At 34.9% G+C, this 24814-nt stretch overlaps 2 protein-coding genes and 1 long non-coding RNA gene across 6 annotated transcripts in view; 2 read left to right on the forward strand and 1 right to left on the reverse strand.

Annotated features, from left to right (window-relative positions):
* The window catches only part of rictorb (RPTOR independent companion of MTOR, complex 2b), a 47598-nt gene extending 45076 nt beyond the window's left edge, over positions 1-2522 (forward strand). For both annotated transcript variants that reach the window (XM_087301190.1, XM_087301191.1), the window contains one exon: positions 5-2522. In XM_087301190.1, the coding sequence (XP_087157316.1) occupies positions 5-79 (75 nt within the window). In that variant the 3' untranslated portion in view covers positions 80-2522. The remainder of the gene's footprint in view (positions 1-4) is intronic.
* On the reverse strand, positions 836-4223 carry LOC141379859 (uncharacterized). The gene is made up of 2 exons (XR_015520336.1): positions 4091-4223; positions 836-2833 (listed from the first exon to the last, which is right to left on the reverse strand). It is a non-coding gene; the product is annotated as an uncharacterized LOC141379859 (long non-coding RNA).
* lifrb (LIF receptor subunit alpha b) lies at positions 4217-22302 on the forward strand. Of its 3 annotated transcripts, none has more exons than XM_087300108.1 (18): positions 4217-4361; positions 8960-9082; positions 10387-10556; positions 10633-10783; positions 10870-11136; positions 12533-12659; positions 12934-13058; positions 13158-13294; positions 13404-13554; positions 15014-15075; positions 15154-15361; positions 15450-15641; positions 15825-15926; positions 18897-19064; positions 19143-19256; positions 19370-19463; positions 19558-19621; positions 20862-22302. In XM_087300108.1, the coding sequence occupies exons 2-18, from the start codon at positions 9022-9024 to the stop codon at positions 21549-21551; spliced, it is 2883 nt and encodes a 960-aa protein (XP_087156234.1). In that variant the 5' UTR covers positions 4217-4361; positions 8960-9021; the 3' UTR covers positions 21552-22302.
* Positions 22303-24814: the final 2512 nt, after the last annotated feature.

Consider the following 24814-nt stretch of genomic DNA (forward strand, 5'->3'; position numbering starts at 1 on the left):
TTAGATGTATGAGGAAGCTGAAAGCATTCTGTCGATGCCCAAGAAGACTACCACAGTAGATCTTCCATCAGATCCATGATCCTCAAGACGTTTTTAAGACTCTTCGCCAGTCCATTTACTTGGCCTGACCATGCACTTAAAAAGAAAACGCAATAAGAGACTAGGGCTATGGGACAGATATATGTCAACTGAAAGAGTGCAAGAGATGCCGTTTCCACTGAAACATAGAGTTGGTACGATAAGAGAACAAACTTTGAACAAATAAAGATGCTCTACAGTGGATCTTGTAACCAAATAATGCTTGTGGCTGACAGTTATGAACTATCTAGCATCGAGCGGAAAGCCGAGCATGCAATATTTCAACTGCGAGTCGGTGAAAATTGTATTTCAAAAACAAGAAAAGACTCTCTAGGAAGTTTATTTATCTTCCCTCAATTCCGTTCAGTCACTAATGTCCTTCTTTCAAGGATCTATGCGTCTGATTGCACGTAAAAAAAACGAAAACCATTTTTTTTGCTCCGAGTGGATCCCTCAACACTACAACATTCCAGCTGTTTGCTTTGGATTTTTGTTTGCTACTAATTCTGGTTGTTTCAAGAATATAAAGAAGTGGCTTTCGCAAGCAGGCCAAGCAAACACTCTGCTTTAGTTCTGGGGGTGATTTGCTATATAAGACAATCATCATTAATAACTAATAATAACGAGCAATTGCCAGTTTTTCATTTCACTTGTGTACCCGACTCATGAAAGCTTTTTTTTCCTCTAATCATTCAAACGCATATTAATCTTAGTTTAGCACATTCCCAAGAAACTGTGTGTACGTGTGCTTTATGGTAGTTACACAATCAGAAGGCAGTGACTCTATCGTGTTATTGTGTAACTGTGTTAACTGACCTCAAAAATGAACAATCCAACAAAAAAAAAACTGACATTTGAAATCCGCACGCTATTTATTTATTTATTTACTTATTTATTGTTTCATTGTCCCTTTTGCGCTATTTTAGCCTGGGTTAAACTGTATTATTATGTCTGTCAGTCAGTGTACCTCAAAAGAGGAAGGTAAAGTGGATTTCACCACTGCATTACATTTGGCAGTTTAACTCTTAACTCCATTTCAAGTATTGAAAATGAAATCCAATACGCAGAAGTATGTTGAAATATTACTTCCAGAAAGTTTCCTCTATCTAGCATTAATTGTTGAAGCATTAATAAACTAGAAAGATTCCCTGACATGTTTTACAATATTTACTATGGAACCTACTTTTGTACTTTGGATGGATATCAATGCTTTTTAACCTAGCTGTGGTTATGATTTTTTAAACTGGTAAACATTTTGATCAAAAAGTGACAAGAATTGCACCAAATTACTCATAAACTGCTATGATTCGTCAATATTTATAGCAGAGAGTCTTTTTAATGAATGTAGTTTAGCACTGCATTAAAAAAACATGAACAAATATAGTTAAGATACCCGTAAAGTACAAGTCTGATGTTCATATTTTAATTATTTCTATGCAACGTGCCTGTTAATTCCGCACAACTGACTTATTTTTGAAGATACGACGATCAATTCATTGTCTTGGCTGGACCATTTATGTTATTTAGGCTGCTTTAATCTATTTTGCCTTATTTGTATTCATTTTAACTCTTTTAGAATTAATGAATTTGCCCTCTTTCTTGTTTTATTTATTCTAGAAACTAATAAATCTGCCTTTGCCTGTCTTGGCTTTTGAATTAAGCATCAGGGTTCAACAACCTTTTTTTTATGTATTGTGAAATCTAATGAATCTGATGAGGCCAGCAATAATACTGATGATAATAGTTGTTACAGTATTTCCTTTAAAGCTTCTGAGTAAGATTTAAGTGCATGTGGATTCTGATCCCTATCTGCAGTGTATAATGGGTAGAAATGAAAGAAGTGCGAGTGCTGTATGGAGTGGTACATATGGAGACGATGCTGTTTAAACTGGCTGGACATTGAACAATAATAAAGCCACTGACGTATTTGAAACAACAAATAAATCCTTGATTATTTCGGAACTGTTCTCGTTATTGTACGGTGAAAATGTTCCAGGATTTCTCATTGTGGGTCACTTTCCACAATGTTAAATCTATAATTTTTAAAGGAAATCTTTAAATTGGTAATAATTAATAATACGTTGTACATTTTGTTTTCTCTGTCCCCATCATGCATATGTTTTAAATGTACATTTGTTCATTGTTAGACTAAAACTAATCGCACCTTTCAGTGATTTTTCTTTTCTTTAAAGTGCCCTCGTGATTTTGCAAAGCACTGTATAAAATCCAAGGCACCGTTTAATAATGAAATTGCAGAGACTGATGTAAGAAGTGTTATTTATATTTTTCCTGAAGGAAAAACAAATGTCTAAAACTGTTGTACATACTTATAATGTTTCCTTAATTATAAGTTTTCTTGTATAATATAATGTGTTTTGGGGGGCATTGAGAATCTGATGAAAGGGATGCATCCGTGATAAAGAATAAACCTTTTCCTTGACTCACCTCTTACCTGCTTCACTTCTAATTCTAAAATGTTGTTGTGTGTTTCTTTGCTCAAAGTTTTCAAACCATTAAATTGGCAATTTGCATATACACAATTCCTCAGAAAGGTATCTATTGCTTTCCACAGAACAGCCTGCCATTGTACACATTGTACATTGTACCCTTGTGTCCTTGTTTATTATTTTTTATAGTTACTATTACAATTGTATTGTTTACTTCCCTTAAATATGAGTATCTTAAAAGTACAGTTTATCCCCAAAATGAATTTGTCATCATGTACTCACCATCCACTTGTTTGACTTTCTTTCACCTATAAAACACAAGAATATGGTGAAAAATGTTGGGGTCTTGGTAGTACGTTAAGCCATATAACATTCTGTCCAGAAACTGTAATTGACATTCATTATTATGCTACTACCTGTTTGGGTAACACTTTATTTTGATGGTCCATTTGAGTATTAGAAGACTGATTGCTTATATATATGTCTATACTGCTCCTTTAACAGACATTTAGCTGACTTAAAGAAACTTTGCAAGTACATGTCAACTTACACTAACCCCAACCTAACAGTCTACTTATAGTCTAATGAGAATAAGTTGGCATATAGATGCAATGTAACTTAATTCAACAAACAGACCATCAAAATAAAGTGTGACCCCTGTTTGATCAATGCATTAAATACTAGTACATATTCATTACCTACTTGCTAATTAGCTTATTTATCTAATGTTCATGCATTTTAGTTATTCATTAGGTACTAGTACTAATTGTAGAAGTTTATTTGATACTCTTATTATATATCTAGGACAATTCTTAGGGAAGATTCTGATAGAGAAACTGAAAATAATCGTTACTAGTTATAATTACAAAACCTTCTGATAAGATATTAAAACTAAGTATTAGTACCTAATAGATTTCTATTATATAAGTTGTAACTGGTGATTAAGTTGTATTTAGTAGCCCAAATAAATAATAGTATCTAAAAAATAAATAGTAGTATCTGATGATAAATAAGTATATGTACAAGTAACTAATTATAGATGTATAAAAATAATAGAAGAATACAAGTACTGGACTCAAGTGAAGTGAATAGATGCTTATTTGCTGTTAGTAGTCACATCTGCAACACATATCACCCAAATTGAGTAGATATCTTAATCAGATCCCAAGAGGAGTTACTTGTAACAACATAGTTATTCTCTATTGAAATAAATAATAGGATCTTTTTGGATTTAGAAGTAGTGTCTAAAAATTAAGTACCACAGGTAGGCTACTAGTATGTTAAAAAACAATATTTAAAAAATAGTATATTTTTAAAAGGTGCCTAAAGAATAAGCTCGAATAAGTTTTAGTAATTTTTAATATGCACTGATAAGTAAGTAGGCTACGTTGTGCTTGATTGAAACGATATATCCAATTGCCATCGACCTACTTATTTTTGTCAAAAGATTCCTCAAGGTATGTGCTGTACATTAGTTTTTTTTTAAAGAGGAAGTAATGAAAATACCTAAGGGTAAATAAATGTTAAAATAAAAATACATTTAAAATACTGTACTGTGATTTTACCGCGTAAAACATCCGACGAGGCGCTGCTGTTAATAATGGGATAATAAACTTGTTGTTCTTGATTCCCAGTGACGCTCGTAACTTCCCACACGTTTCCATTAAGTTCCTCCCACCGCACACACTCTCACACATCTGCTGCTGGAGAGTTTGCCTGTTGCTCGCTAAAGTTAGCTTGTGTAAATTGAATATTTTTACGTGAGAGCGAAAATAATTGAAGGTCAACCACAGTGGATTCATCGACATACAACAAGGCTGTCAACATTTCAAACAGGTGGGTGCTTTTTCTCATTTTGCCGCTTACGAAAGGCTTTCTGTAGTTTAATGTTCTTAACATACAAAACCTTTATAAAGTTTTTCTTAACGTGTGAAATTCACTACTAGAATGTGTTTAGTATGGGGACGTATGGGCTACATGCTTTTCAGTGAGCTCATAAGTTTTCTTATTTAATGATGTATCTTTTTATTAACAGTTATCAGAACCATATTTATTTATTTATTTAAATAGTTTTATCTAATCTGAACCATATTTCATTATTTCCTGTTTGAATAAGTGTGACTGACTAATGGCTATGCATGTCTCAAGTGAGTAATATTTCTCTTAAACCGCAAGATCAACTCGCGAACTGTTAAAACCACGTAGGTGCATTTTTTTATAAAACAAATATGGTAATTGATATCCTCCAAAGCAGCAATAAAAATAATCTATGAATTATTTTACTTTCAATGAGTTCTTATTACATATTTTTGTTTTAAGCGTAAAAATGAAAGTTTATTTCTGAAACTTAGAAAAAACTATGAAACTTATATTTAATGGAATAACGGTCACTTTATTAGGCACATCTTTCTAGAATGGGGGTTGACCGCTGTATTTCCAGAACTGCCTCAATTCTTCATGCTATAGATGCAATAAGGTTCATCTGGAAATATTCTTCAGAAGTTGTTGTTCAGTTTGACATGATAGCATCATGCAGTCGCCCAAAAATAAAAATTCTTCTTATTTATTTTCAGTTTACGTGTACCAAACCTGTTTGAGTTTCTCTGTTCTTTTTTTTCTGTTGAACATAAAAGAAGATAGTTTGAAGAAAGCTGAAAACCATTGACTTTTATAGGATTTGCTTTTCCTACTATGGAAGTCAGTGCTTACAGGTTTTCAGCTTTTTTCAGAATATACTTTTGTGTTCAACAGAAATTCATAAATTCTTGGAACCACTTGAGGGTGAGTTAATAGTCACTATAGTTTAATTTTTGTGAAAACTATCCTTTAAATTGGTACTAAGCTGCCCAAAATCTGCAAATAATATATCCCCTTACACACTACACCACCGGCAATAACATTTGATACAAGGCAGGACAGATCAATGCATGAATCTTACAGCAGAAACTAAGGCTCATCAAACTGGGCAAGCATGTCTGATTTGGCTTTCAGCTGCTCGCTGTGCTTTTCCTCTGCAGTTGTAACTCATCTGCATCAATGTTTGATGTGTCGTTTGTTTAGAGATGTTATTCTGCAGACCTTGATTGTAACAAGTGGTTATGAGATACTGCTGTTTTTTTATCAGCTTGAACCAATTCAGCAGTTCTGCTCTTACCTCTGGTATTAACATTCTCATCCAAGAGCATGCATTGGATCATTTAACTTTTTGTGACGTTCTCTGTAAACCCTGATGGTTGTGCATGAAAATTTTAGCTGATCAGCAGTTTCTGAAATACTAAATCACCAATCTGATGCTTGATTTGAACATCAGCAGATCATCTCAACCACATGTTACAGATATTTGTGTTCAAATGATAGTTCACCCAGAACTGAAAATTCTGTCATGTTTACTTACCCTGGACTTGTTCCAAACATGTTTGTGTTTCTTTTGTCTGTTGAACACATAAGAAGATATTTGTGCAATGTGTAAGGGATATATTCTTTGCAAATGTTGGGCTCCTTAGTACCAATTTAAAGGATAGTTTTCACGAAAATTAAACTATGAAGACTGTTAACTTATCCTCAAGTGGTTCCAAGAATTTATGAGACTCTGTTAAACACTCAAGAAGATAATCTGAAGAAAACAGAAAACCGATAAACATTGACTTCCAGTGTATTCGTTTTTTATTACTATGGATGTCAATGGTTACTGGTTTCTAACATTCTTCAAAATATATATATATATATATATATATATATATATATATATATATATATTTTCAACAAAAAGAAAAGCTCAAGCAAGTTTGCTACAACTTAAGAGTGAGCAAACAGTGAGTAAATTGTAATTTTTCTGGTTGAGCTTTTGAACCTAAAAAAAAAGTGGTAAATGTGTGTAGAAAGAAGCCTATTCGGTTAAGTTTCTGTTTACTCATTTCATTGTCTCTAATCCTAACTGATGATAGCTTTATCTCCTCTGAAAAAGTGATGTTTGCTGTTTGTTCAAACTACTTATTTAAAATGAGCTGAAACAACACAATTCACAATAAGTTCTTCTAATTTCTTCATGTTGTCCCAATTGTTACATCTCTGATAGGATGTGTATGAGTGCAACAGTGAGAAGTTTAAGGTTTGGTTGGGGGGAGTTTGTTTTAACCCCTGCCTTCATGACAACACACTTAAATTTCTGTTAAACAATTAATTAACAAGAGCATCATGGTGGTGCAGTAGGTAGCGCAATCGTCTCACTGCAAGAAGGTCACTGGTTGGAGTTCCCGCTGGGTCAGTTGGCATTTCTGTGTGGAATTTGCATGTTCTCCCCGCATTCACGTGGGTTTCCCCCACAGTCCAAAAACATGCACTATAGGTGAATTGGGTAAGCTAATTTGTCCATAGTTTATGAATGAATAAGAGTGTATGGGTGTTTCCCAGTGATGGGTTGCAGCTGGAAGGGCATCCACTATGTAAAACATATGCTACATTAGTGATTTGGTGACCGCGGATTAATAAAGGGACTAAGCTGAAAAGAAAATTAATTAATTTATTAGCAAAAATGTACAATGATAAAAGCCAATTATTGGCTTCAGGAGGGGAAAAGGACAACAACAAACAAAAGTACACTTTAGTTAGGGGGTAAAACTGTTTAAACCAACAAAGTAAAATTAAATTAACAACAGAAATGTTGTATTGTGAAGAGTGGAAGCTAACAATAGAGGTGCTGATCCAAACGCAAGTTTTATTAACAGGAATGATCAGGCAAGCAATGGTCAACACAGGGGCAATCAGGTACATACAGAGAATCCAGAGTTAGTCAAATAACAGGCGAGTGGTCAGAAGGCAGGCAGCAGACAACATAAACAAACAAAACAAAGTGGGAATCAAACAAGTCAAAGGAAACGTGCGATAAAATTCACAAACATAAACAAGAGTCAGCCATGAGTGTGTCAATGTGAGCCGTATATGTGTGAATTGTAATCAGTCCATGAGCAGTGTCAGCTGTGGGAGTGTAAACAATGGACACTTGGAGCAGGAGTGTTCAGCTTTATTTGTATAGCGCTTTTACAATGTAGATTGTGTCAAAGCAGCTTCACATAAATGGTCATAGTAACTGGAACAGTGTGGTTCAGGTTTTAGTGTTTAAGTTCAGTTCAGTTCAGTTTAGCTCAGTTCAGTGTGATTTAATCATTACTGAGAGTTCAAACACTGAAGAGCAAATTCATCGATGCGCAGCTCTACCAATCCTGAACCATGCGAGGCAGTGGCGACAGCGGAGAGGGAAAAAAAAAACTTCACCTGATGGGAGTGAAGAAAAAAAACCTTGAGAGAACCAGACTCAGTTGGGCACGACCATTTTAATTTCTCCGCTGGCCAAAAGTCTTGTGCAGAACTTCATTCGCCGTGGTTTGTGTGTGTGTGTGTGTGTGTGTATGTGTGTGTGTGTGTTGCATGACATGATTGTAGTCCTTGTTAATGTGAATGTTCTCCAGTGATCTATGAAGGAGATCAAAAATGTACACTAACTCCCTAACTGAACAAAAACAAGAGAAAAAGCTTTTATAAATAAAATGGCAGCCACCTTCCCACAGCTTCCAAACACAATGATAAGTCTCAAAACTGATTGTGTGGAACCCAGCATTTTGTTCATGTTAATTCTTTCATTGCTTTTACAAATTTAAGTGGATTGAACATAAAACAATAGAGCCCCACCCCCACCCCCCAAAAAAACTCTAGAGTTGTGTTGATTCAGGGTGACGCAGTGGCGCAGTGGGTCAGTTGGCATTTCTGTGTGGAGTTTGCATGTTCTCCCAGTGTTCTCGTGGGTTTCCTCTGGGTGCTCCGGTTTCCCCCACAGTCCAAAGACGTGGTACAGGTGAATTGGGTAGGCTAAATTGTCCGTAGTGTATGTGTGTGAATGGATGTTTCCCAGAGATGGGTTGCAACTGAAAGGGCATCCGCTGCGTAAAACATATGCTGGATAAGTTGGCGGTTCATTCCGCTGTGGTGACCCCAGATTAGTAAAGGAACTAAGCCAAAAATAAAATAAATGAATGGATGAATAAATGGGTTGATTCAGCTCATTTTAAATAAGTATTTTAAACAAGCAAATGTCAACAAGCAACTTTAAAAACAAATAGAGTTTTTTTTTTTTTGAGTTTTATTAATTGCATGATTTGCGCTATTATGATCCATTTTTTAGTCTTATGGGCCAAATAAATCAACAGAACAATCTAGTTTTGATTCGAAAGAAGCGTGCTGGGAAATGCACATACTCATGGGAATGAAGATTTAAGTTTGTGGTACATCATTCCTGTCCTGATGACTCCATTACATCTCTCTCTCCTTCCACACTGTTATCTTTGTTTCTTGTAAATTAAATCCCTTTAGCGAGAAAAGATCACTTATTTCCATTTATACATCATTAGAAGTTTGTTAAAATGATTTGTTTTCTTTGACAGGCTTAATTGCTAATGGAGACACGGGTGAGCCATTACTGGTGCAGAAGCTTCTGAACTCTGTCATGTCGGTCTGGCTATTGAGTGCTTTGCTTGTGTCTCTGATTGAGCTGGCAGAACAGGATGGTGAGTCTTAGATGCATTTAATCAAAAATCATCACCACGAATGTTGTTTCTGTCATTTACTCACCTTACGTTTGTTTCAGATCTGTTTTTTTTTTTCTGTCAAACACTAAAGAGGTTTATTTTAACAATTTTTAAGATTTCAAAATGTCTTTTTTTGTGTTCAACAGATAGATGGAAACTGATATAATTATTCGAGGTTTGTACGGGTGCTGGAAATCCTTGAAAATTAATTACATTCAAACAAATGTAGTTTAGTATTTTCAAGGTTTGAAAAGTGCTTGGATAAAGTGTTTGAAACCGCTTTAAAGTGTAATTGGGTTGCTTTTATAATTATTGCAGCTAAATGCTGCTAATTTTATAATTCAATAGTTAATAATAATTACATAAAGTATATTTTTTTCTTTTGAAAAAAAAATAAAATAAAAATAAACACAGCGTCTGTGCATATATTTGTAGCATGATCTTCCTTTTTTATCTATGCCATTCAAAATAAATATCAATTTAACATGAAAGATGCATGAAGGACACATTTAGGATGTGAGTACTTTACATTTATAAATGTTCCATAGAGATATATCAGATACTATACAATTAGCATCTGATATAATGTGATGAAGTATGTATATGCATGTATGCTGGAATAGTCTAAAAATACATTTAGAAAGTGCTTGAAAAGTGCCTAAATTTGACTTTGGAAAAGGTGTAAGCACCACAATTGTTATGAGTTAATTGAATCTTATTATTATAGGATATTGTAAGCTTTTAAAGAAGTTAGTTGTTAATTATACATTTAATAATACAGTAGCATCCTAATTGTGTAGTTAACCCTTGTATGCTCTTGGGGATGTTTTCATTTTGAGTCTTAACTTGGCCACAGTTTTCTCTGTGTTTCAGCAAATGGAGTGATTTTTGGTGACAAACCTTATGTTTACACATATTTTGGGAAATTGTTTTCAAACAATACACTATGGGAAATTCACTACCCTTTTATTATGTTGGTGGCTGTTTTTGCCCTCATTAACTTCCATTATTGCACACTATTGCACAGGCATATCTAAAGGGTTAATGGTACCAACTGATGATCGATAGTAAATTTGACCTCATCCCAACAGGGAAAACCACCAACAACAAGAAAGCATGATTATCAGTTATGGTGTCCTGATTTTGCAATCAAAAAATGTCATTATATTGAAGTCAATGGTGCAAAAACAGCCATTATAACAAAAGGGTTGTAAATTTGAACAATACACAAGGGTTAGGTGTTTTAACAAACACATTTAAATACATTTCTTTTTTATCAACAGGGCTTCCACTTTCTATAAGGGACGTAAAAGTATCTGAAGAGAAAACGGAAACATCTAAGGATGGAGCATGGGTGTTGAATGTTGAATGGACAGATGAAAATAATGAATTTGAAAAAGTCAGCTATGACATAGAGATCATTCACACTGAACAGATGAGGACCGTTCACTTTGTAAGTTGGTATTTTAAGATTTTTGTTTAAGAAAAAAAAAATTTCAGGGGTGTTTTTCATTGTCTATCTGTTTTAGGAAAATATACATGTGAAGGCAGAAAAAAGCAGCCATTATCATTGGAAATGGACCTCACCTATACCATTGCAGTGCACTTCTCATTCGGTCAGACTTAGGCGCCGAGATCAGCTTCGCATTAGTGAATGGACATCATATTTGACATACACAGGTTTGCAGCCAAAAGTCGTATGCATATGTTATGCAAAAGAGAATAACACACTGAACCTAACATGAGTTTCGCTTATTTATTAACAGGTCAAGACCAAAATTCTTTGACTTCACAAGTCTATCCTCGAAATCAAGTTTTCTTGATTGGGAGTAACATCACATTTTGTTGCATCTTGAAAACAGAAAAGGCTTCACTGAACAATCTCTCTAAATTTGTCATCCGCATCAGCAACAGGACCTACATCACAGAGACCCACAAGGATCCCTTTTCCAGAACTTCTGAATATTTTTCAGACGTCGACTGTGAAGTAAAAAATGAAAAATCTTCTTCTGGCGCATCAGTATTTTTTGGCTGTAAGTGTAAACACATCTTATTCTAAGTGAATTGTTGAATTGAAATGCTGTCCATCAGCTGTTGCTTGTTTTATTAATCAGTACTTTATTAGATATATTGCCCAAATATGAAACACTGGGTTCATCCCTGGTGGTGCTCTGCCAGGCCTCTACAGCAACTGTTTTCAGTTCCTGCTATTCCCTTCAGTTTTGTCTTCAGCAAGTGAAATGCATGCTCAATCAGATTCAGGTCAGGTGATTGACTTGGCCATTGCATAACATTCCACTTCTTTCCCTTCAAAAACTCTTTGGTGGCTATTGCAGTATGCTTTGGGTAATTGTCCAATTGCACTGTGAAGCACCGTCCACAGAGTTCTGAAGCATTTAGCTGAACATGAGCAGAAAATATTGCCTGAGACACTTCAGAATTCATCCTGCTGCTTTTGTCAGCAGACACATCTTCAATAAATACAAGAGAACAAGTTCCATTGGCAGCCATACTTGCCCACACCATGACACTACCATACTACCATGCTTCACTGCTCAGGATCATGAGCAGTTTCTTTCCTTTTCCATATTCTTCTCTTTCCATCACTCTGGTACAAGTTGATCTTGATCACATCTGTTCATAGGGTGTTGTTCCAGAACTGTAAAGGTGTTTATCCCATTTTTAAAGCTCACCAATGGTTTACATCTTGTGGTGAACCCTCTGTATTCACCCTGTTTTGGTCTTCTCTTGATTTTTGACTTTGACACACATACACCGGCCTCTCGAAGAGTGTTCCTGAGAAGAGTGTTTTCTTAACCAGGGAAAGAATTCTTCAGTCATCCACCACAGTTGTTTGTGTGGTCCTCCAGGTCTTTTGGTGTTGTTGAGCTCACTGGGGCGTTCTTTCTTTTAAGAATGTTCTAAACAGCTGTTTTGCCATGCCTAATTTTTTGCTGTCTCTCCGATGGGTTTGTTTTGTTTTTCAGCCTAATGATGGCTGACTGATAGTGACTGCTCTTTGGATCTCATCTTGAGAGTTGACAGTAACAGATTCCAAATGCAAATGGCACACTTGAAATGAACTCAGGGACTTTTATCTGCTCATTGTAATTGGGATACTGAGGGAATAACACACACCTGGCCATGGAACAGCTGAGAAGCCAATTGTCTAATTACTTTTAGACCCCTTAAAATGTGGGAGGCACATATGCAAACTGTTGTAATTCCTACAGCATTCACCTGATTTGGATGTTAATACCCCCAAATTAAAGCTGACAGTCTGCAGTTAAAGCACATCATTTGTTTCATTTTAAATCCATTGTGTTGCTGAATTGAGCCAAAAATGTTAGAATTGTGTCAATGTCCAAATATTTATGGACCTAACTGTATCTCCTGGCCTTAACAGTTTAATTTGTCCTGCTGTTACAGATCCTCCAGATGACCAGAATCTTACATGTATCACACGGGACCTCAGCTCTGTGGAGTGTCAGTGGAAACTTGGCAGAAAAACCCAGCTGTATGGTACAAGAGCTACAAACTACACACTTAATGGAAGGTAACCACAGGACTGACAATACATATCATTTATCTCATTCATCAGTATTATGATTACTGGTCCTTTTATTCCTTTTGCTGATTAATTTACTAGTCTTGTTTTGTTTTTACATTTTATTTACGTATTATCCTATCTGCTTTAGTACTCCTATGCACAGCACTTTGGTCAACTTTGTTTTTAAAAATATAAGGAATTATTTTAATCTTAATGGTGTGAGTTCCACTTGGAAATCTTATTGTACAATTCATGATTCTGCTTGTTTTGTGTTTGTCAGAAAATGTGAATTCAATCGATGTGACCCCCTTGAGCTGAAAAAGCAGATTACAAACTGGACTCTGATTGCCAGAAATGCACTTGGTGAGAAGATTGTCACTGATACAGGTGATCCCACACACCGAGGTAAAACAGCATATCCATTTTTACATTGACAAGTCTTTACGAGTATTGCACAGCCATAGCATATAACTGATTTCTGATCGTCTGTTTCTTCTTACACAGTATGGTTGAAAGCACCTCATAATATATCCCATGCTGCTCATGCAAGAAATGCCACTGTTCACTGGAGTTGGAGTGTAACAGAATATGCTTCACTTCTAATGATTTGCCAAGTGATGCTCAATGGAAACATTTACAATGTTGGTGTCACCGGTTATTATCTTGAATTGGCTTCAATAACCATTCTGTTGTAGTTGTTTGGCTTGCTAGTCTTTAACAAATCTCCTCACCTTTTCATGTTTTTCAAAGAAAACCTTTAGTGGAAAAGGACTTGCGTCAGTTGTGCTTGAGCATCTGCAGCCCTTTACTAAATACACAGCTAAAGTGAGTTGTGGGTCTCATGAGCATTTCTTCCAATGGGGTGACTGGAGTGAAATTACTTTTACCACTAAAGAGGACAGTAAGTATACAGAGAACTGAAATACTATAAAATAGAGTATCATTAATATACAGTAGTGACTAAAAGGGATGTCAAATAGAGTAAGCAAATGGAGCAGGTTACTATATAGTATATACAGTATTGGCGAAGAGGTAAACAATACACATGGAAAAAATTTAGTTCGATGCAAAAAAAAAAAGAAAAGATTGTTGAAAAGGTTTGTTTGTTGACGTAATATGAAAAAAAATACATGGAAGTCAATGGCCAACATTCTTGGAAATATCTTTTTGTCTGTGTTCAAAATAATAATTGGATGATCAGTAAATGATGACAAGATTTTTATCTTTGGGTCAGAAAAGTAAAAGAGATTTATTAGTAAGAGTTTTATTTAAAATTTAGAAAAACAACTTGCAACTACTGAAACATGCGCAACCCAGGCTCATACTGGAAACGTACCCCTATATACATTTCTGGAGAGCGCCAAATATGTCCCAGGAGCTACGTTTTTTTTTTTTCAGTGTTGTGCAGTAGTGTCACTACAAGTAATGACACTACTAGCTTAGATAAATTTCTCAGTAGCGTGGTGGTAGCATTGCTATTTAATACATCAAATAGCTTCTCAGTTGCGCAGCTATTTTTTTTTCGTCAAGTAGTGCAGTAGCGTCCACACAAGCTACATTAAGCGATTGTGGATCAATAAGTGACAGCACCGACATTTATGGAGCTGTAGCTTTGGTGTAGCTGAGCTACTTTTGCCAAGTAGCTTTTAGCTTAGCTTGCTACATTTCTCAGAGGGTAGCTTTAATTGTAGTTAAGCTACATGTTAATTGAAGTAGCTAATAGCTTATTTCACTATAGTTTTTAAGTAGCTTGCCCAACACATTTCCTTTTTTGCAGTTTTTGTTTTCAGGAATCCCCCAGAGCCCGCTGTTTATGCTTTTTGAAATCTCAAATTTCTCACCCTGTTATTTACTTGTTTATTTTAGATTTTTTTTTTTACCTACATCATCGTGATCAACTCCTCTCTTTGTCTCAAGTCCGCCAACGTACATGGCAAGCTACGGTCAGCTGGTAAGCGCGTAATTAACAGCATCATACTGCCCCGCAGCGTACTTCTGGCTACATAATTTGCAATCTCCAGAAATGTATATAGGGCTACCTTTTCAGAACGAGCCTATGTTGCATCATAGAGCATGTACACTGTTTTATATCTTTCAAATACAGAAATATGGTAGTTTAAAAAATCTACAGTTTTGTATAAAAAGCATACATCAGTTATCTTAGACTGGACATCACTTTTGGCCACTAATGTGTGCTTATGACTGATCTTAATATCTCAGTGCAGTTCACTTTCTGAATGAATTCATGTTTTTGAACTAATCGGATGAGTGCGAAATTCAATAACCCCACCTTCAAATTAATATACTGGAAAACATAGATGCATCATTTATTTGCTCACACACTAATAATTTCTCTTCAGTTCCAGAACTGGTAGATGTTTGGATTCAATATTCTGAAAACCACACATATATTCAATGGAAGGTACGTGCAATTTTGTATCTTCAGCTTTTTGTGTCTCCAATCAAACAAGTAAATATATCCCCTTTTAATGTTTTATAGCCTCTGTCTCATCAACAAAGCCATGGGATAATATCAGGATATAAACTAACCATGAATACCATCAAAAGTCCAGTCAATATAGGAGCAAATGAGCTGTGCTACAGTATCGCCTCTGAAAATGAAAAAAATAATCAAATAATCAAATTGTCAGCAAAAAACTCTGCCGGTCTTTCTCCTCCTTCTGTCTTAATCGTCCCACATGATCCTGGTGAGTATTGTTAGTAAATTCCAAAGGCTGTTGGAATGAGTTGAAAAGGTGTTTAAGATTAATAATATTTTTGTGACACTTTCCACAGGCAAAGGAGTCAGTATAAGCCTTATCAACAGCACTAATGGTGGATTTGAGGTGTTTTGGAAAATATATCCCAATTCAACGTGTGGCTATGTTGTTGAATGGTTTCCAACCTACAATAAGACACAATGTGCTGTAGATTGGAAGAAAATCCCAGAATGTATTGAGGATCTGTGCCAAACTTGGATTCCTCCTGGTCAGTTAGGAGCATAAAAATAAAACATTGTACTTACTATGATCTGCTGTTATATTGAGATCGAATTTGTGTGCATGTTTAATGGTTGCTTGTTGAATATGAGGTGAAACCTGTGTATGAGTATAGCTAAAAACAAAATGTTTACTTTCATAAAATCTTTTTCAATCTCTCCATCTCTCACAGTTGAATTTAAGGCCGGAGAGAGATATACTATCTCAGTCTTTGCCTGCACTAATGGAGCACCAGTGCTTCTGCAGAGGAGTGAGGGATACGCTATAGAGCAAGGTAAGGAGTCAAATCTAAATCTTTTTAAGTACTATAGTTAGTAAAGGTCATGGGGTTAAATTTACTTGGTAACACTTTACAATAAGGTTCATTAGTTAATGCATTTACTAACATGAACTAATCATGAACAGCACTTGTACAGCATTTATTAATCATAATTGAACATTTGCTAATGCATTATTAACATTCAAGGTCATGCTTGTTAACATTAGTTAATGCACCATGAGTTAACATGAACTAACAATGAACTGCTGTATTTTCATTAACTAACGTTAACTAACATGAACAAATACAGTAGTAAATGTATTGTTCATTGTTTGTTCATGTTAGTAAATGCATTAATTAACATTAACTAATGAACCTTATTGTAAAGTGTGACCATTTACTTTTACATTAGCTTGAGAAATACTTGACTGAATTTTTGAAACAGTTTTGTAAATCCATACAGTTAGCATTAGCATTTCTCACATCATAAAATGTTGCTATCATGTTTTTTCGCTGTTAGCAAGAATAAGAAGGTTATGTTTATGTATAATTTTCTGATATAGTATCATGGTTTAACATCATGTTAACATAGATTAGTATATTTTAGCACATGCTAACTTGTTTTAAAGTCATCTTGAAATCAAAACTAACCATATGATTTTGTTAGCAACAACAAGACGGCCCAGTACTGTAATTAGTGTTACTTTTTAAATTCAGCATATCGAATATGCATGGTTAGCATATAGCTACCATGAATAAACTTGTTAATAACATGTCTTTGATGTGTTTGACAGGTTTTTTTTGTCATAAATTCACGTAACTAGCAGCACATGAAAAAAGAAAAGGTCTCTATGCACAACTAGAGTTTTAAAGCCAACGATAAATTTCCGGTGAAAGATCAATGTGGCTAATTTTAATTTCACAAGTAAAATAAACTCATATTTTAAAGACATGGTGTGGGGAAAATGGAGTTTAATGCAGTGCTTCTTTTCCGATCTAAGACCCACTTCATATAATATATTTAACAGGCTGTGAAGATTGCTGATTTTTAAAGAAATCAGATCTTAAATGTGACAATTTTGTAATGCAAACTTCACCGGAAGCCCTTTAGCTACCTGGCAGAAAATTAAAAGTCTGTGTGCATATAGCCCGTTCATAGTAAATCTATAGTGTTTTTGAACCTAAAGCACTCAAATAAATCTGTTGTGGTAGGTTTATAGTTGCTGTGGTCATACGGCTATAGTAATGTAAGCAAATCGGCCAATACTGTCCTGTTTTCTGTAAAAAGGGAAGTAAAAACTAAAAACTAAAGTAAACTGTTGTATTAAACTTTATCAGTTCATGACAGTTAATACTACAATATGCTGTAGCATTAATTAACAAAAAGTCATAATACTAAAACATATAGTACAAACACTTTACTATACTATGATTCGAAAATTAGTATTTATTATTTATTTATTTAATTTCAGTTTCATTTGACAGAGACAAAGTACATTAATAAGTCAGAATTCGCCAAAAAGCTGTTTTTAATCTGCAGTCCTTGGACTGATGTTAGAAAAGTCACCCAAACATGATTATTCAATGCATAATATATACAAACATTAAAATACATATAAACTTACAACATTCCTACAAATTAACAAACCATTAAAGTGTAAACAGGTTGGCACAGTGGTTAGCACTGATGCATCACAACAAGAAGGTTGCTGGTTCGAGCCTCGGCAGTTGTCAATTCTGTGTGGAGTTTTCTTGTTCTTCTAGTGTCTTCCAAGACATTTGGTACAGGTGAATTGAATAAGCTTAATTGGCCATAGTGTATAAGTTCAAATGAAAGTGTATGGGTGTTTCCCAGTGCTGGGTTGTGGCTGGTAGGGCATCTGCTGTGTAAAACATTTGCTGGAATAGTTGGTGGTTCATTACACTGTGGCGACCCCCTGATAAATAAAGATACTAAGCTAAAAGAAGATTAGTGATAAAAAGTACGCTATACCTTAGATAAGGGTTGACCAACTCTGTTCCCTGAGATCTACCCTCCTGCAGATTTTAGTTGCAACCCATAACAAAAACACCTGCCTGTAATTATCAAGTGGTTTAATTAATGGGTTCAGGTGTGTTTGATCAGGGTTGGAGTTAACTCTGCAGGAAGGTAGATCTCCAGGAACAGGGAATGAGCACCCCTGCCTAAAATCAACACATCAATATCCATCTTATCTCACTCAAACATATATGCAGCTGTTGGCACCAATGGCTTAGTGTTAGTGTGTTGACACATGCAATCTGGTGCTCAAGGTGACCCAAGTTTGATTTCCGCCTGGAGATCCTATGCTGATCCTTCCCCTCTCTCTGCTCCCTCAATACTTTACTGTCCCTGCTGAAAAATCCAGCTTAAACCAGTCTAGCATGGTTGGCTGGTTTTAGCTGGTCAACCAGCCTGGTTTTAGAGGGGTTTTGGCCACTTCCAAGCTGGTTTCCAGCCATTTCCAGCCTGACTTTAGCTTTACAGGCTGGGAGATGACCAGCTAAAACCAGCTTGACCAGCCTAGCCAGGCTGGGAGCCCAGCCAAAACCAACTATGTCCAGCCTAAACCAGGATGGTCAAGCTGGTTTTAGATGGTTTCACTTTCCAGCCTGACCAGCTCAGACCAGGCTGGAAATGGCTGGAAACCAGCCTGAAAGTGGCCAAAACCCCTCTAAAACCAGGCTGGTCAACCAGCTAAAACCAGCTAACCATCCTAGGCTGGTTTAAGCTGGATTTTTCAGCAGGGGTCCTATCCATTAAAAGTGAAAACCCCTAAAAATAATTATAAAAAACATATGCAACTGTCAGACAAAATACTAAATGTCTTATATATTATAAATTACTGTAGTATTTCCTTGAGGGCAATTTCGACTTTAATATTGATCTTTTACTGTTTTGCTTGCATGTTTTCTGTTGTTCACCTCATTTGTGTTATTCTTCCATGGTGATATGTGTGTTATCAGAACCACAGGGTACAGTACAGAATCTACACGGTCAACAAAATGGCAGAAATGTTGAGCTTTCCTGGAAGGAAGTGGCCTTAGACCAGCAAAAAGGCATCATACTTGGCTACAAGGTCAAAATAACCCATTCTGAATCCAAAAAGGTCATCAAAACAATAGAGACAAAGGGTGGGTTCAACATCCCCTGTTTTTGTCCGAGAATACATTATGCATTACAACTGAACATAATGTCTGCTTCTATTATAGCGTGTGAAGTTATTCTGCCATTAGATCCAGGATCCTACATCTTCACAGTTCGTGCTTTTACATCAGTAGGGGAAAGCGAAGATGCTATACTGACAATGAATGTAGAAACAACAAGTATGTGAGATCGAATTATATATAATTGAAAGCACTGATTATTAAAAGCAAATAAAACTAGTATTGAAAATGTATCATGCAAATGTGATAACACTGAGGGAAATTCTTCACAGTTGACCAGATGCTTGCAGCCACTCTTGTTGGTTGCAGTGCAGCAACTCTTGTCTTCATCATCATCACAGTGCTGTGCTACAGGAAGAGGGAATGGTATGTCAGATTCTCCAGCCTTGTGCTTTTCAGTAACACAATATTATCTGTAGCTTTTCTAATGATGTGCTTCTACTTAAATGTCACTCTTCAGGTTAAAGGACCTTTTGTATCCAGATATTCCTGAACCAAAACTAGCAGGGAAATGGACTACACAGGTGAGTGCTGAGTTTGATTTATAATTTTGTTCTTTTGTGTGTGTGCGTGTATGTGTAATTATTATTTTGATCTACATGCTGTGTTATGTGGGTCACAAGCCAAAAATGGGTTGCAGGTGTTTGCATATCATGTCTCAGACAAGAGTGTTAGCATTAGTACTTAATCTGTATAGATATTAATAAATACATTTCTAACTCATTTGAATAATTTAGTAGCAATTTTATCTTAATAAAATAATATAATGTTAAAATTTGTGTTATTTCTGATTTTCTTTTATTTATTTTTTTTCGTTTTAATTAAATTAGATATAGTTATTTTTGTTTTAGGTTGAACTGAATGAAAATTTAAAATATTTCTTTGGAAACTGACTAAGATAAAGTCAGGTAAAGTGTTTATACTACTTATATTATACAGTGCATCTGGAAAGTATTCATAGCACTTCACTTTTCCCACATTATTTTTTTACAGCCTTATTCCAAAATGGATTAATTTATTTTTTCAACATTCTACACACAATAGCCCATAATGACAATGTGAAAAAATATATTTTTTTAAATTGTTGCAAATTTATTAAAAATAAACAACTTGAAAAATCACATGTACATAAGTTTTCACAGCCTTTGCTCAAGACTTTGTTGATGCACCTTTGGCAGCAATTACAGGCTCAAGTCTTTTTGAATATGATGCCACAAGCTTGGCACACCTGTCTTAGGGAATTTTTGCCCAGTCCTCTTTGCAGTACCTCTTGAGTTCTATCAGGTTAGATGAGAAGCAACGTTGTACAGCTATTTTCAGTGGATCAGTGATCAGTGGAAACAGAATGTACCTGAGGTCAATTTAAAGCTTCACGGCGAAGGCTTTGAACACTGATGTACATGTGATTTTTCAGGTTGTATGTATTGTGTTTATTTTTTAAATTAACAAAAATTATTTTAGTTTTGTGTTTTTTTTAGAATAAACCTAAGAGAAGCATGAAAGATATAGTCATAGCATAAAATATATCCTCATAAATATAAAACTACAGCCCTTAACTATAATCATAATGAGAAATCATATCATTGGAATTACTTTTTTTTTCAAACAGGTAAACGATAAAAACAATGACAGCCAATCAAAATCCATCTACACTGACAAAAAAATATTGCATCTGACAGACGACAAAACTACAATATTATACAATATTATTAGATATAGTTTTCATTTCAGACTTGACAGCCAACCAATTTCTGTTGTTTGCAGGGCATATATTGTACCCAGATGACCGAGGGATACGTGAAGTGTGAGATTCAAGAGGTTCACGGCTCAGATCATCCCACCTCAGAAAACCCACATGGCCTTGACCACCACTGCTCTAAAAAGCCACTGTTTCCTGCACAACCGTTGTACTACAATACTACTTTTCCTTGTGCTAAGAAGCTTACCTCGATTATTGAAAACCCGTCTTATAATTTGACCACCCCAGGACCAGTCGATGTTGTGCAGACGTCTAAGCCTCTTTTGGAAATGCAGGATAGTTACCTTCCAGCAAGTAAGTTTGCACAACCAGTATGTCACTCTGAGCAGGATAGTTACCTTCCGGCGCCTAAATTTGTGCAACCACTTTCCATTGCTGTGGAAGATACTTACATTTTTGCGCCTACATCTGGGAAAACAACCCCTATCCATGTGGAGGATACTTACCTTCCAGCTCCTAAATTTGGGCAGGCACCCTCTATCCATGTGGAGGATACTCACCTTCCAGCTCCTAAATCTGTGCAGCAATTCTCTATCCTTGTGGAGGACACTTACCTTCCAGCTCCTAAATTTGTGCAACCATCCAATAACCTTGTGCAGGATAGTTATCTTCCAGCACCTAAATTTATACAACCTAACTTTGCACAGAATAATGTAATTGATAAAAACACAGCAGGCAAGCCTCAGTCTGCATGACCACAAAAAAACACTGCGCATTTATGAAGCGAGCTTCACACAGGTGAGTGGGCTTGACAAACCACCTGTAGAAACACTCTTCTCTCTCTCTTTAAAAAACGAAACACTCCCCCGTCCTATCTCTAGCACTTAATACTCTGAGCACAAACCGTTCATTTGTATAATTGGCACTTCTTGTGTGTATTACCTCTTATTGTTGAATCGCTGAACGTCTCCTCAACTGTAAGACAGAAGCATCTGCTAAGTGAATGTACCTCCAAATGTATAACTGCATTATATAGACCTCAGTGTTGTGCTAATGTTTAAAGTCTGTGTGAAATCAAAATTTACAATGTTTATTTTACTAGCGCACATGGTAAGTCTTAATGTGAACAGTTAATCAGTGCCTCAGTAAGATAATCCACTGAAATAAAAAGATTGTTTTGGTAATCTTTAATCAAATTCTAGCCTTCAGCTCTGGAATGGCAGCTCTTCTCTGATGACATCAGTTTGACGGCTGGTGAGAGTGAAAAATGAGAGGCGGAGCTCAAAATAAAACCCTCTCCCCTGCTCAATATTTAGTTTGAGTTGGAAATGCATCATCATTCTTAAATAAAAGGCATACTATGTATGTATGTATTATGTAAATGTCTGAATTTTTGTGTTATTTATATGGTATTATACTGTTTTCTAAAAACAATCTTTTGAAAGGAGTTGTGTTGTTTTTAAATAATGTGATGAAATAAAGCATTGACCTTTCTCAACACTAGAATTCACATTGTTTCACTAATTTATATATACATTTTTTTTTTTTATCTTGATGTTGGTGTTGTAGTGATCCAGTACAGCTGTGTAGTTCCCTCCTGTGGACTGCGTATTTCTTTTATTTTATTTACATTTGTCATGACAAATTGTTTTTATAAAGAAAACATGATGATAATGAAGCAACTCTACATAAGCTAATAATAATAAAATACAACTGACAACAGGTCTGAAGCCAGCCTAATGTATAGGGGTTATTTGCCTCATTTATTATTTATTTATGAGATTTAAATTCTCAATTTTAGTGACATATTAAGCAATATTTTTAGCTGAATTAACTTGTCGGATGGTCATCAAACCCACACTTTTTAATGTACCAAAATATTTTAAAAGATTTAGAATAAAGAAATATGAATAAATACTTATTTTTAAACTACAAATATAATATGTGCCATATAAGAAAATTTTTTTTTTCAGTTTTTTTAAAATAGAAATTTTGAAAACTGTCCTGTTAATTACAGTTTTTTAATTAACAACTGTAGCCGATTGTCATTATTTAGGCGAAAAAAAAAAAAAACTGGCCAGCACTTTCAATTTTCCTAAGTCAGAATTTAAGCTTCAAAATTTGAGCTTCATGATTTGTCTAGCCTCTCTTGTAAAAAAAGAAAGAAAGTATATTTCATAGAAAATTCATGGATAACAACAATTTATTCAAATTAATTTTAGCATGGGCCGCTTTTGGTTTTTCACACCTTTAAATTGTTTATTTTTTGTTTCAAGAATAAGGTCCAAGATTCAGTATAAAAGTTACATGCAAATATTTTTTTTATATTTAAAAACAATACAGTAGTGAAAGATTTCTTCACTTACATTGTATGTTTTTTTGCACAACTGGATGTTGGACTGGATGAAAAATAACAGTTTGCATTGGCCAAAACTGATAAACAGAAGTCACACTGATGTGACAGTCAACAGATGATTTGGCTTGGTCTTAAAGCCTTTTTCAATGGGTTATTTTCACTAATTATAATGGTGTAGCAGTCAAAAAAGGACAAACGAGTTCATGTATGGGACAGATTCTGGACCTTTGTCGTTGAGGGCTGGGTCTTTCAAACCATCCAAACCCCTCATGGCTACAGGCCTAAACAAATATACTGTAAAATGGATGACGCTAAAGTATAAAAAACTTACACTACACACAGAAACAATCTTGATAAACATATGTTTTATAGGTTTTGATATAGGTTTTTATTATTTGTGACATATATGAAATTGGCCATTTTCCTATATTATAATGTGCATATATTCACAAATGTGTTCATATATACGTGCATATGCGTACACGCATACATATGCATTTTATTAAAACCCATAGCTGCTAGACAACATAAATAAAAGCCCATGTAGAAATTTGCATTTTTTGTTTACTTAACGTAAAACAATAAAATAGTACAAGAAAAAAAGTCGTACAAGAACAAAAATAAGACAAAAAAAAAAAAAACTGAACAGAAAAACAAACAAACAAAAAAATCTACAAACCATTTTGTTATGCATTTCCTTCTTTTCCAATATATCTACATACAAGAAAGAATTGACCTTGTGAATGTTTCAGGAAAACTTGTAGACATAATAGCTTTCCATCTCCTCTCACTTATTTGCCATAGTTAAATTCAATAACATGCCAATTACATGTGATACTAATTTCAAGTGTTCGCACATGTTATTTTTTTTTAGTTAGTTCTTATTGTCTTGATAATAGAAAATATGAACGCATCATGTATGACTGCTGCCAAGGTGTGATATGAGTTATAGGAGATATCTTGTATGTACAGGACATAAAGGGCATATATGTAGATATAAAGAAGCAACACAGGAGACATGGCTTGTATAAGCACATATATGCACCTCAATTCTGCCTATTTGTGGCATTGACATATGCAGCATATATATAGTCATTTATGTGCATACTGCATACAGGTTTCATATATGTGCATATATCATCATATAGGTTCTACATTGGAAAAAATGTAGATAAATTGAAAAAAATAATAATAATTATTATAATAAAATTACGAAAGATTTACTTTGGAATCAATACAATTCTTGCTTTAAGAATTAGTTTGTGTATTTACATTTATGAATGTCAAATTTTACTTGAAAATTCAGTTTATGTGTAATTATATTTTTTGTCATTAGTATAAAATCCCTTCAAAATAATATGTGTACAAAATGGAAAGAAATTAAAAAAGTACCTTGGGTATATAGTTATACTATAAGTATCATTAAAAAGCACATGGAATGTAAACCTTTATGTTATTTATAATTATTTGTGAAAAAAAAGGTAAAAGCTATGATCAAGAAAGTAGTGAGTAGGCTACCGCTTGAAAATCAGTTTTATGGGCGTGAAGTCGAAGGCGTTGCCACAAAGAAAGGCTTTTCGTTTGATTGGCAAGCAGTGCAGCCAATAGGAACCTAGCATCTACACGAGTTGACCAATGTGAACAGTTGTGGGCGGGATTTTT

The sequence above is a fragment of the Danio rerio genome, chromosome 21 (assembly GCF_052040795.2).
Source record: "Danio rerio strain M-AB ecotype USA chromosome 21, GRCz13ab, whole genome shotgun sequence".
NCBI classification, from domain to species: domain Eukaryota; kingdom Metazoa; phylum Chordata; class Actinopteri; order Cypriniformes; family Danionidae; genus Danio; species Danio rerio.

Coding starts and splice junctions, on each gene's coding strand:
- lifrb (XM_087300108.1), top strand. CDS start 9,022: ATGTCGGTCTGGCTATTGAGTGCTTTGCTTGTGTCTCTGATTGAGCTG. Junction 9,083..10,386: donor TGAGCTGGCAGAACAGGATG/GTGAGTCTTAGA, acceptor TTTTATCAACAG/GGCTTCCACTTTCTATAAGG. Junction 15,076..15,153: donor ACACATATATTCAATGGAAG/GTACGTGCAATT, acceptor AATGTTTTATAG/CCTCTGTCTCATCAACAAAG.